Here is a 13500-nt window from a genome sequence, read left to right on the forward strand (position 1 = left end):
TTATTAGCAAAATTTTATCTAATATTGCTAAGAATAGTGAGTGACACCACTCATGGGTACCAAAATTAGAAAACCGCTTTTATTTACTATTATATTATAAGACTATTTGCAGTTAAAAATACTTAAAATCGCCTGTTTTGGAGCTCTCCCATACACGCATCCAATCCTGCAATCTCACCCCAAATACACATACTCACCTCCAAAACAGGCAACTTTATTTGTTTTTAACTGCAAGCTGTCTTTTGATGTAGTAGTGAATAAAGGTGGAACTATTCCTTGGTAATAAAGTCGATGTAATTGTTGTGACATTACTCCTGCTCCTGAGTAGTTTTTGTGGGCCACAAATTACATGGTTGAGTCAGACATATCTTCTAACGAAGAATATTTTACCTAAGCAGTAATCTGTTTACCAATATTTGTTTATCTAAAGCTACCTACAGAAATTCAATAGGGGTTTAAAAGTCAAAAGTGCTAAGCATGATCTGGTTTCCATAGATCAGTGAACCAACTCAGTATGGCTTGCTAATCAGTTTCTGGTGACACTAACAGAATGCCATGTGGGTAGCTTTAGGCTAGGTTCAAATTACGCCAAATATTAGACCATTTTTCACAATGTAAATCAACAAGCACCTATATAACACTTTTAGACATGTCTGTTTTGAACATATCTGCTGTCTTCACTGTGGTAATGGAATGCAAAGCCCCATCCTGCATGACTTTTCTGTATATAACGCAAAAATCATACATGTCATAGATAGCATAATATCTATGACATGTCTATTACAATGGACATTACGACTACATGGATGGACTCAGCAGATCATACTTTGGACCAACTGCAAGCATCCAAGTCGGGAATCTGGTGTAGCGGGAAACTAGTCTAAGTGTATCTGCAGATAGCTCTCAATATTTTTTATCAATACCGAAGTTCTTCTTCAATTATTGAACTGAAACGCACAAGCTGTGTTTGCCTGGGGTAACTAATATCTAAACTAAAGTATGATCTGACTGTTATTTAAAGTCTGCCCAGTGATTCCTGTAGGGATTTACTGTATATGCACAGCCTGGCCAAGTGGCATGTACTGTTTTTTGCACAGTAGAGAAAAAAGATAGGGGAGTAAAGGCCTCTCAGTGCAAGAGGAATACAATAGCAATTGACTGAAAGCAACCCGAGACAGTAAACTGCCTGTCATCTGAGCTGAGTAAGTGGCGGAGGTTGGGTATATCTGGGCAGACATCACACAGTCACGTGACAGCAGGATTTGGCAATAATCAGGGACACGGGTATTATATATATATATATATATATACATATATATATATATACATATATATATATATATATATATATATATATATATATATATATATATATATATATATATATATATAATTTATTTATTTTTAAACAATGCCAATTATTTGGCTTTCTTGCAAATCATCTTGGCTTCAGCAGTGCCTAAGGGCCTGTTTCCACTGCAATGCATTTTGATCCAGTTATTGGAATGCATATGGTTTGATGATTGCAAGGGTGCCTAAATGGCAATATAAATCACTGTGCATCATTTCCAGTATCGTGAAGCAGTTCTCACTAAATCGCAAAGATATTTGTGTAATTGTGTTCCTGCTCCATTCAGTAAAACTAAATACTATTTTGCAATTGCACAAAAAGAAAATCATACAGCAAATGTATAAGAAAAACGACTATTGCGTTTTGTAGTGGAAAAGGGAACAAGTATGTGGCCAATGTTGACAGACTTCAAGCTTGGAGCACACTTGCATGAAATGTCAGGTTTTTTCATTCTTCCCATGGACAAAGAGAATGACAGGGTAATGCTAGGGAAAAAGCTTGCATTTGGTGGAAGTTGCATATAACAGATTTTAGACATTTCTTGGAAGTTTTCTAGATAATAAGGAAATATTCCACTTTGGGGAAATGTAGACAACCTCACAAATGAGTGCATAGTAACATCAAACACAACCTCCTTTTTTGTTTTTTATTTCCAGTTGCTAGTGAGAAGGAAGCCTAAAGCTAAGTTCACCATGGGCCCTGATTCAAGTCACTTTTTTTCATAAGTTTTCTACTAAGTGATATTCTTTCATATTCTGTTTAAATAACTTTCTAGCACTCTTTAATTGAAATAGTACTGTCAAAATAATTCTGAGCATTGACCTGCCTGCTGGTCACTTAAAAGGCACTTTATTGATAAGTTGTAAAAATATCACCTCAGAGAAAACTTAGGAGAAAAATGAATAGAATAAGGAAGGACCAATGTGCGTTGCAAAAACCCCACGCATCAGTGCGGGTATAATACAACACTATCTCTGCACATTATTGTTGTATGAAGAACTGCTATGTAATGTACATGTTATCACACACATTATCCAGAAATGCACAGCGGAAAGTGTGTTTGGATAATGTGGTCTGTTACAACACAGGAATGTGAACATGCACGCACATAGTATGAATGCACTTTTACTCAGGAACACTGCTCTACATATTATTTTTGAGTCAGTGGCTTAAAGTATTTGAGGCAGAGGATCAGCTGGCCAACTAGCAATTGGCATTGTTTGAAAGGAAATAAATATTGCAGTTTTTATAGCCCTCTCATTACAGAATCACTTTAAATTCTCACTGAAGCAGCTTACTTATTAGCATTGCAAGACCAGAGCTTCTATGAACTGTATATAAACTGACTTAAGAGCCCAAAGTTTTTATTCATATTAGTTATGGAAGATCTAGCATTGCAGAGTAACCAATACAAATATTGACTGATTTGGAAAAACATTCTGCTGTACTTTATTTAATAATAACCTGCATGTGTGATCACTCCTGTTATTGTGATATGTTCCTATCCTCTTACACAATTCCTGTTCATAGGAAACACAAGTTCATATGGCTGTGTAAGAAAGAGTTATAGTATGTAACCTTAATGTTTAAAAGAGGCATTTTACTGAATGTTCAAAAAACTTTAAAAAGGTTAACACTGCCTGCACTAAAATACTAAAAGAGAAAGCTTTTAATCCTTGCATTGCTATGGATTTACGTTTAAATGTATCTTTCAAACAATGTCAGCTCCACAGAAGATAATGGTGCAATATATAAATCAACAATAACAATAATGTCTTGCTAATATTTATACTTTGTTGCTGTTATGTTTCCCTCTTGATTATAGTCATTTATCAAACATTATTATAAACTAAACCTGTTATACATGTAAGGCTCTTACACACTTGACACTTTGGTGTGCATTTTTACAACAATGCATACTGAGCGAGACAATAAGCATGATGTCAGTGACTGCAAAGAAAATGCATGCAGAAGTGAATTGTTAAAATGCTCGCACCACAGCACAATACTGTAAACAACACACCTGTTGTTCACAGTATTGTGCTGTGGTGCAAGCATTTTAACAATTCACTTCTGCATGCATTTTCGCCCGCAAAACAGCACTGTCCTTAGCTGTGGCAAAGAGCCACACAGATTCTGTGTGATAATGTATATGACATGGCCACCTGCATTGGCTACTGAGAAAACATAATCCAAGATTACTTGAACTGAAATATGTAAGTCAAAATAATTGGTAGTTCCAAAGGCAGTTGCTGCTGAAAGTCATATAGCAAATAAAGTGAGTTGAATCTGTGAGGTTACCTATTGATAAAACTGTAGGACTAATAAGGAGAGGTGAAAGGTGTAGTGGAAAAGGTGGTGGGGAGGAGAAGAAAATCTAAACTTGTTTATGACTTTGGCAACCTTCACAAGCAGTATGAAGGTAGTTCCTTACTACATATTTTTCATCATTTACACAGTTCTCATTACTTTGGTCTGTGGAAGGTTTGTTTTAAATAGCTGAGAAGGCAGAACAATTTTGACAGCCATATGCTATATTATGTCACAGTCAAAAAGTGATAACACATGGTTTGATGATGATAATTATTATTATTCACAATTGATCTTATCAGTGGAACATTTCTTAAAGTGTTTTGATCCAGAAACAATCTCACCAGGCCTCACTAGTCTTTTATTTAATATTTGTAAAAAATCACTTCACTCCAATTTTAAAAAATGGCGTTCACTCTTCCCCATACAATTGATGAGTTAAAAATGTCAGCAGCTTGGTGGCCACCTTGAGTAGGTATGAGTTTAACTTGGTAAAATTATTATGGAAGTGCTTTGATGTGTTTAGACCTATATAGAGGTATGTTTTCATTTTGTGTTGTTCCCATCAATAATAGAGGTGGAGATGGAGAACTGTAGCATAGTTTATGCTTTTATCTCAGTTGGAGGTAAGGAATGGATTACTAGATGATGAGTGATCAGGTCATTGTTTACCCAAATATATTTATTTTCTGCATTGTTGCAATTTTTATTCTGGGATATTAAGTACAATGAATCTGAAACTTGTGTCAGAAACAAATTATGTGTAATGAATGTACTGTCATTTTTATTGCTATATTCTTCTGATTCATGCACTTGGCCTCAAACCTAATGTACTGATCCTATGGGTGCCTATTAAAGACATTCCATTGTTTTGATACTTGCTCCAATATGTGGTAATGTGTGTTTTGAAGCAAGGACTGAAGGTTTGGTTGGGAGTGCTGGTGCACTATAAGCTGTAGTATGACGGGATTGCATTGCACTGATTGTGTTCAACACACATACACATACTAGATTCCCAGATTAAGTATAGTTTACAGTACTCAGGAAACTCATGTGATTTACCTGCCAGATTTAGTGATGATCATTTCTGTCCCTAACTCATGGAATTTATCCCACAGTTCCTTGGTCTCCAGACTGCAGGAAATCTTGGCCATCTCCTCACTTGGGATGATGGGAGTAGTAGGTATAAGAGGCTCAGTGCACAGAGAAGCTGGGCTGTTGCTGTTGTTGAATTCTCCGTGAGGATCGACACTTGCAATGTCACTCAGAGGAACACATGATGACTTCTCAACAAATTGCTCTAACACAAAGGAAGAGAAAATGTATAAGTGACTGAATAAACCAGGACAGGAGGGAGCAGTTCTGGAAAGTCTCTCTCATTTAAAAGCCATTTAATATGCTAGACTGTGATGAAAAAGATAAAAACTGTGCATTAGTGTCTATTCCAGTCAAGTCACTGAATCACTGACAGATATATGTGGAAGAGGATAAGAAGGCATCACACAAGAACCATGTAACTGCCCCAAAATTGTTTAAAAAATTTGACCCATAATTGATAATCCCATTCATAGTTTAGCATTATATCACACAGATAATGTTTAGAGAGCTAATGAAGAAATCTCAAATAATTCTTTTTTTTTTTTTTTTTTTTATAAGATGATCATATGCAGTGAGACTAAAGAGAGATTTGCAGAATAGAATGTCCTGACATTTGCGCAGCACAACATTCAGCTATGTACTTTAAAGAACTGGAATATACAAGGCACCTACATGAAAAGCAGTAATATTAGTATACCTAACACATATATAATATATTTTACTACATTTCAAATGTCATCACGTTGGAATGGAGATAGAAAGAAGCTGTTTGGTGGTGCTATGGCTTAGTTTATTATTAACTACATTATTGTTATAGTTACTGATGTAGTCAGCCCTATCACTATAAACTCGCTTCTTTATAATTTGGTGACAATGGGGGGGCTGAGTTTGGTTTATACTTTTATTAAGAAAACTAGTTTGCAGCACAGAGGCTATTTGCTTAGTCACTTTATGACATAAGAACCATTTCATACTTTTATAAAAGCTACATGAGCCGCTCTCTTACGTACCAGCCCATCTGTACTGAAAATAAGTTATATTGTTGGAAGTACTATATTTTAATTGACAGCGTCCGATTCGATACTCATTCTGAAGACATATACACATACAAAATGAATATACGAAGAGAGAAGAGAGGAGTGCTCTGCAAATATCCCACCGTTGTAACGAAATGCGGAAATACTATTTTCTATGTCTGAGTAGTAACGTGGCAAGAAAGGGATTTGTTTTCTTTAATTTCAATGTTATACACATATTTACTATAACATGTACAGCATCCTGATGTGAGTTTATGTAAGAAATAAAAATATCGTTTGATAATCTGGTATCAACCATATTTCACTATCTTATGTTTGCGGGAAGTGTCATTGGTGGAGTTCCAGTTAATTTAAACAATTTAACCTCCCAAGACGTACTTAAATGGTTAATGACAGTTTACTTAAGCAAATGACGAATCGGACATTAGATGCCACTGTTTAGAGTACCCGGATAATAATGAATTGTAAGTGGATTCCTAAATAACGCAATTACATCTTAACAGAAAAAAATATAATAGCGAATGCGGTTCCGGGCTAAACTCACGGTACACTGCACTTCAAGCGCAAAACTCCACACCGCTGGACACAGCTGCCTCTAGTGACTCTGTCAAATGGATATTGGGGAACTTCTTACAAGTAATATATAATCACAATTCACAAGTCATGCACTGAGATATATATATATATATATATATATATATATATATATATATATATATATATATATATATATATATATATATATATATATATATATATATATATATATATATATATATATATATATATATATATAGTACAAGAATACACAGTTGTTGTACGGGATCTAGCCACCCAGTGGTTTTCTGGTTGTCTTTTCACATTTTAGGGTCAGTGCGTACTACTGCATACAAAATACACATCAAGTGATTTCTTGAGCCGGGTACAGAAAGCATTGGCTTTTAATGATTGAGGACAAAATTTGAGAAAAGAGTTGCAAGCAGTTTCCTAGAGTAGATGTTTCATTCAGTAAACATACGAGATATTATTATATTATAATATTCATTGGAAACATCTGACTCTTCGTCTGCACAGTGAAAACACTTTTGTACAGTAGATACAACAATTTGCTGGATGATTGTCTCAGTAAGTAGCGACTCTACTGTATAAATATGAATGTATCATGATCTGATCTGCAGTATATTGTAGGTAATACTACAGGAGCCGCAATAGCATACATCGACATGCAATTAAGTGTATGCTTTTCTGGGATACAAGAATGGTAGGCAGATTGAAAGCTGATACATGTATCTATTAAATTATAAGTTTAACTGTTTAAAAAATGCTCATCTGTTTTGAATGCATATCAAAGCAAACATAGCTAATGCTTTGCACGTGTATAGTAGTGTGAGCATGAATTTGTTTGTTGAACAAAGTGCAGTGAACAGAGAGAACTGTGCCCTGCAGAGAAGCAGCAGCGTTTCCAGCAGTGGGTTATGTTCTAAAAATTCGAGGTTGTTGTCTTCAGATTAAACACCTATAGTCACTCACATCACATATGAGAAATACTTCAAATACTTCTCCAGATCTGGCTGTGTATTGAAACTGTATAACGAGATCAGGGGTGGATATAAACCCATAACAATTAACCTATCGCTGGGTAAGTGAAGAAACAATAATAAAAACAATGATGAGTTTGCATGGCTGTTTCCCATAGTAACCAATTTAGCTTATATCTGTACCCCTTTTGTTTGAAAAGCTGTGTAGCCCCACCCCTTCCGTTACCATACAGTGGACGTCTCATGAGTTCGAGGGTTCTAGTGTGGAGAATTGCGACCTTTGTAGGCAATACATCTATCAACATTTATAAAACCGCAGTCCACTATAAGGTTTCCTATGGTTGCACTATGAGATCCCTTGGTGATTGACAAGTAAGGAACTTACAAACTTCATAATTAGTATATCGCCCAAGAAAAAGCGTAGCACCTGCTCAGGTGTGTACCAGTATACAGGTTCTCATCACTTCATCTATACCCACAACCTTCTCGCTGAGACAGCTGCGCGTCATACTTTCCCCACCTCACTACTGTAAAGTACTTCAGCGTTCACCAGTAGACTTCTCGCTACTCACCCAAAGGCTTGATGGTGTTCTCGGAGGTTACCTTGCCCTTCACTGTACCGCTGGACATGAGAGCCGCGATGGAGAAGGCGTTAGCCCGGGAGGATAGCTGGGGCTTTGGAGAAGCTGTGTATTCCATGTCGGCCTATTTCTCCTTGGCAGAGCGATAAGTTACAACGTGTAGATCCGATGATCTCCTGTAAGCAACAGCGATCGTTTTGATGGCAAAGTCGCCAGTAGTAGTAGATCTATGGAAACATATTGCTACTTGCTTGAGCTCCTAACTTCCCTCCAGGGGTTGCTGCTCTCCTTGGGATGTTCTTACTGCTGGAAGTAAGAAAGCTTTGGCATTAGGTCAGAAGTTAGTAGCTGGGGAGGGTCCTGCGGATGGGCTGGGGCAGACTGACTGCATCAGTGGGGAGTTGATGTAGAACACTGTGTTGAATCTCAGCCTCCCCTTCCTTAATTTGATGGCCACACAGATCCTATCTCAGTCCTGGCCAATTGGAGAACTTCAGCGTCACATCTGCCAGATACAGCTGATAACAGTCCGGGAGGTGGAGGATGGAGGGGTATGCAGAGGGTGAAGGACAGAGTCTGGACTGTGTTGAGGGATGTGCATAACTACTTCATACATTTAACACTGCACAGGTGATAATTAAAAACTAACATTCGATCAAAGGAGGAAAATGCAATATATATTAAAGAAAATGTAAAGTAGACAATTAACCTCATTTGAAGATTGGAACAGGAGTGGTACAACTCTAATTCAATTATCATAAATATTACAGGATTAAAGGAAATGCGTCTGTCTCCTTCCTGCCTGTCTCAGTATAAATTGTCACCTAAAGCTCATAATGATGATTTAGGCCATTCACTGAATTTAAACATGGAGATATATTTAAAGAGCTTTACATAATAATCTTAAATGTTGGGTGACTGTAGGGAAGTAGAGGTAGAAAAGTACTATCTTGATTGTGTACCTCTGAGGACACACACGTCATATACTTGTCAGATCATCAGTCATATCTGTGTTCCACCCTCCAGTATATCAGGGAACAGCAGTGTCATCTAATTGGGGAGGCGTGCACTTGTAATAATTAATCACAGAAGTCTGCCTGTGATATTAGGTGAATTAGCGAGTGAATGGGATAGCGTTTTCCAATGACCTGCACACCACCCAGGCATCCTGCGGGTTAAGCCATGTTGTGATAACTAGCAATTAATGACTTGTCCGCAGTGCTGTGCGCCAAGACAGATTATGCAGCACACAAAACCTAAATGATAAACTTGTCTTAATTCCTTCTTCTTTTTCTAATGATACGGCAAGATACATTATTACTTGAAAGGTGAAATACGGATATCTGCACAGACATGGGTGTGACTTTGGTGGCATTTATGAGGGCATAAATGTATAACGTGTATATAGTAAAATGCTGTTTGTATGCGCAGCGCAATGCCCAGGCAAGGGAAATTATGGTCGAAACGTTATATACCAAGGGGACATGCAACTTTTCACCTGAGTTTTCTCCTAGAAGTTACAGAGTACCCAAGGAGCTCGCGGTGAACCAGATCTCCCAGGAGTGTGTAATTTTTCATCTTCTATTTAAAATAGCTTTCCAATACTTTTTAACTAAAAAAAAAGTTAATTGCATATGGGCTCATGTATTTACTTTCTTCTCTGGTTGAACTCCATGGACGTATGTCTTTTTTTCAACCCAAATAACTATGTAACTATGTATTTAATATTAGCAATAGTATTACTATATGGAGTTGGGAGAAGCAGACATATTACAGACATGTTATTGTATAAGTATTGTTGTATCTAGTTCTCATGAGAACATTTTACAATTTACCTGAGAATGAAACAAATCGGTGTTAGCTACAAATCCTAATATGATAAAGCCATGAATAATCAGTCTATGCCTTAGAAGAAGATATATATATATATATATATATATATATATATATATATATATATATATATATATATATATATATATATATATATATATATATATATATTTGCATCCAGATAACACGACGTTTCTTTTCGCGTTGGCAGCTACTTGTTCTCTTGTAACCATCAGCTTTCAATGCTTTTGTGTTTATCTAGATGACTGATATGATAGCCAACAATATTAGTGCGGTCAGAAGGATTTTTCCTGTTGTCAGGCGTTATAATTTTTTACAAAGCTGTAGCTATATAAAATCAGAAAGACTACATACAGCCGTGTTTATGTAATTAATGACAGGATGCTGGATGAATGAGTGAATATAGATGAAAAGGGTTGAAGGATACAGCTATGCCTGCGAAATGGCTAGTTTAGTGGAAGAGATTTTGTCACTTCTGCTCCAGCTGTTTATGGAGACTGTGTGGCAACATTTGTATAGTCTGCATCCTCTCACTATCTCTTCCAGGCCCCTCACTCAGTGGGGCTAATCCACTTCACAACACACCATTTCTCACTAATCTGAACACCCGCAGCAGACTATGGGAAAACACAGTCAGCACAAACCTCCTGATTGCTGGTACATTGATAAATTTGTTTTGTTACAATGACATATCTATACTATGTGTCTGTTAATGTCCTTCTCCTTTCCTAAAATCAACAGCCGATATCTACACCTCTTTACTAGTCTCCACATATGTAGTGATACAACTGCTGCTAGAGATAGAGCTAAAACGTCAACGGGTGCTAATGTTCTTGCATACACCACTAATCCTGCTAATATCAAAGGAAGTAACAGTCACCCTACAGTATGTTAAATCATAAAAAGATCGCAATACAATCGCCTAGGATACTGTATCAATCAGCCAAGTTTTTTTTTTTTGCCAATCAATTAACCATACATCAATGAGCTGATGGAGGTTACAAAGTAAGAACTGAAACAATGAGCAGCATAAATGTATGCCTTTTTATTGTTGCTTACATTAATGCATAACGAGTCTTTCTGGTTTACTTACTCACATACTCACTCCACATCTTAACCATTCTAAACTTTTAAGAAAATGCTTTGATAAAATTTGAATTTCTCATCTTTCTGGGACAGTATTATAACGTCTTTATTTTCCTTGTGAAATCATGGTGGGTTCCTTTACTTTTCATCCCTCAAGGAATTGATTTGCTCAGCTACAGACTGTGATAAGGGAATGACTCCTGTCTAGACGGGCACAGCTCTATCTGGCACTGTACATTCTTGTTTCTTTCACTGGGTTTCTCACGTATACTAACTAATCTGAATAGATATGACTCTCCCCCATGTGTTCCTAAATGACATATTTTGTGGAAAAGCCATTTTATACAGCCATCTTGCAGTAACAACTCAAAAGGGGACAGTAGTATTTGCAATGTAGGAAAAAATGATTAGCTGTCAACAACCACTAGTAAATATGAGCCTACAACATAGGTACAGGTTCTGGCAAAACCCGGTAAACACCAGTCACCTTTTCCTTTTGCTGCCTGTTTTCATTTCATGTTAATGGCAGAGTAAAATTAACACTATTTTCTGAACACTTCCTATCTATGAGTAACAGTCCAAATTCGAAAAAAGATTTCATATGATCTATACAGAAGCCCATACATTCATTTTATTTTACTTGAAAGAAGATACAAATCTTTCTGTAAAGATCTAAAAAGAACATCTTAACTTCAGAACAATGATTCATATTACAGATGGATATTTGTCAAGTACTGGCCTCCTTCTATGAAGAACTCAGCAGAAAAAGCTTTCTTTTTTTTTTTACAAAGAAGAAATAACTTTCTGATGACCTGCCTGATGACAGAGATTTTTAATTCTGCAAGCAGCATTTTGTGTTGTTGTAGTAGCAGCAGCAACATGATGATGATGATGATTATTACTATTATTATTTTTATTATTATTATTATTATTAGTTCTCTGGCCTTTAAATCAGGTTCCTCAGATATCTCCAGTCTTTCTCTGAGTGAGAATCACAAGCTCAGTGCACCTGCTCCCCTTTCTAATTACATTTAGCTTTGCCTTGCTTCCTTTATTGTAGTTGAAGAGACCACCAGCCTCTTTTCTTAACCACCCAAGTAAGCAAACCTCTGTACTTACAGTATAATGCACTTACTATTTTGTGTCATACATGGGCAATTGTAATTAAGAAAAATCCTAGCTATAGGGATAACAGACAAACAATTATTGCTAATGGAATCTTGGTCATCATCGTTTGTGATGTTTATATATACTAACTTTACTCTATATATTTATTTTTTTTAATTTCTAATCTCAACTCAACTTTAAGCAACACAATGCAAACACTATATGTATCGGCTTATAATGACAGTTCCAGTTACATGTTTGATCTAATTAATAAATGGCTGGATTAGACCGTGAGCGCTTCTAATGCTGGGATTACACGATACATTTTTTTTGTAAGAATCGTTCCGATAGATACCTTTGATGATAAAATTCGGACATGTCCGATGTTCTGCTCGATTCGTTTCCGCTTGATTTCTTGTAGAAGTCAATGGAAAAAAGCTAAGAAAAACGAGTGAAAGATAAGAGAATCGAGCAGAAAATCGAATGGCTAATAGATCGCGCGCCGGATCGAACGCAAAAAACGTACCGTGTAATCAAAGCATTACAAGTGCTCACGGTCTAATCCAGCCATTTATTAATTAGATCAAACATGTAACTGGAACTGTCATTATGAGCCAATACATAGTGGCTCATAATGACAGTTAGGAACAGTTAGTGACATCAAATGATGACTATGTGCACTATGTAAAAGAACCATAGACGATGCCACATACCAGAGCTATGCAAATACACAATAACAAAAATAAAGACAAGCACACACACTAGAGGATGGTCAACTTACTTCTCTGTAAAGTTGGGAGAACTGATCCCGATGAGAGATCGCATTGTAGAACTGCTCAGCGATGTTAGGTTGTACCACATGCAATCATAAATAAAATGATCCTTTGATATTTCATTAAATGCATTTTGGGGGGGGAATAAAGGGAAACGGGTCCAGTGAAGGGCGCAAAACAAGTAATGTGATAAATAGCACCATAACCATCACTTTTAGTGTAGTTTTAAGTTAGCTTTATTTATTTTTTTTGTATTTGCCCAACAGGATGCTTGGAGGTGTCACTGCAAAACATCTCTGCTTATTTCCTTTGGTGTTGTGTGGGGACAAACTGTAATTATGCTTGTGATAACTAAATAGCTAAATAGTTATAAACTCTTTTGAAGTAATGTTAAAACCATTTAAGAATTTAAGAAGGCACTTTTTCATTTTGTTCTCTTATTTCTTGTTGAAAATTTTGCTTCTGTAGCTGAAACAAAATGTACATGTAGATTTTGGTCTAGGATTTTTTTCAGATTGTAATCACTGCTGTTGTTATTTAGTAATATCTCTGAACACAACTGCTGTCCTACCTGTACAAGGCATTTCCAATAAAAATACAGTTGAAATTGTTGAAGATGTAGGAGTTCAGTATTCTGTTTATTTTTCCCAAAAAACTTGAGAATCGATTTTTCTTCATTTCTTTGTTTTTTTTTTATAGCGATCTGTGATAGCGTTTTGCAAGTAATTTTGGTAGCAATTTTCCTGCTCCTATACATTCATTAGA

The 13500-nt window shown here is 36.3% G+C and overlaps 1 protein-coding gene across 1 annotated transcript in view; it reads right to left on the minus strand.

Annotated features, from left to right (window-relative positions):
• TBX20 (T-box transcription factor 20) overlaps positions 1-8192 on the minus strand; it is a 118114-nt gene extending 109922 nt beyond the window's left edge. Inside the window, exons 1-2 of the mRNA XM_068236389.1 lie at positions 7907-8192; positions 4724-4961 (exon numbers count right to left, since the gene is read on the minus strand). Of these exons, the coding sequence (XP_068092490.1) occupies positions 4724-4961; positions 7907-8033 (365 nt within the window). The 5' untranslated portion in view covers positions 8034-8192. The remainder of the gene's footprint in view (positions 1-4723; positions 4962-7906) is intronic.
• Positions 8193-13500: the final 5308 nt, after the last annotated feature.

The sequence above is a fragment of the Hyperolius riggenbachi genome, chromosome 5 (genome assembly GCF_040937935.1).
Source record: "Hyperolius riggenbachi isolate aHypRig1 chromosome 5, aHypRig1.pri, whole genome shotgun sequence".
NCBI lineage: Eukaryota > Metazoa > Chordata > Amphibia > Anura > Hyperoliidae > Hyperolius > Hyperolius riggenbachi.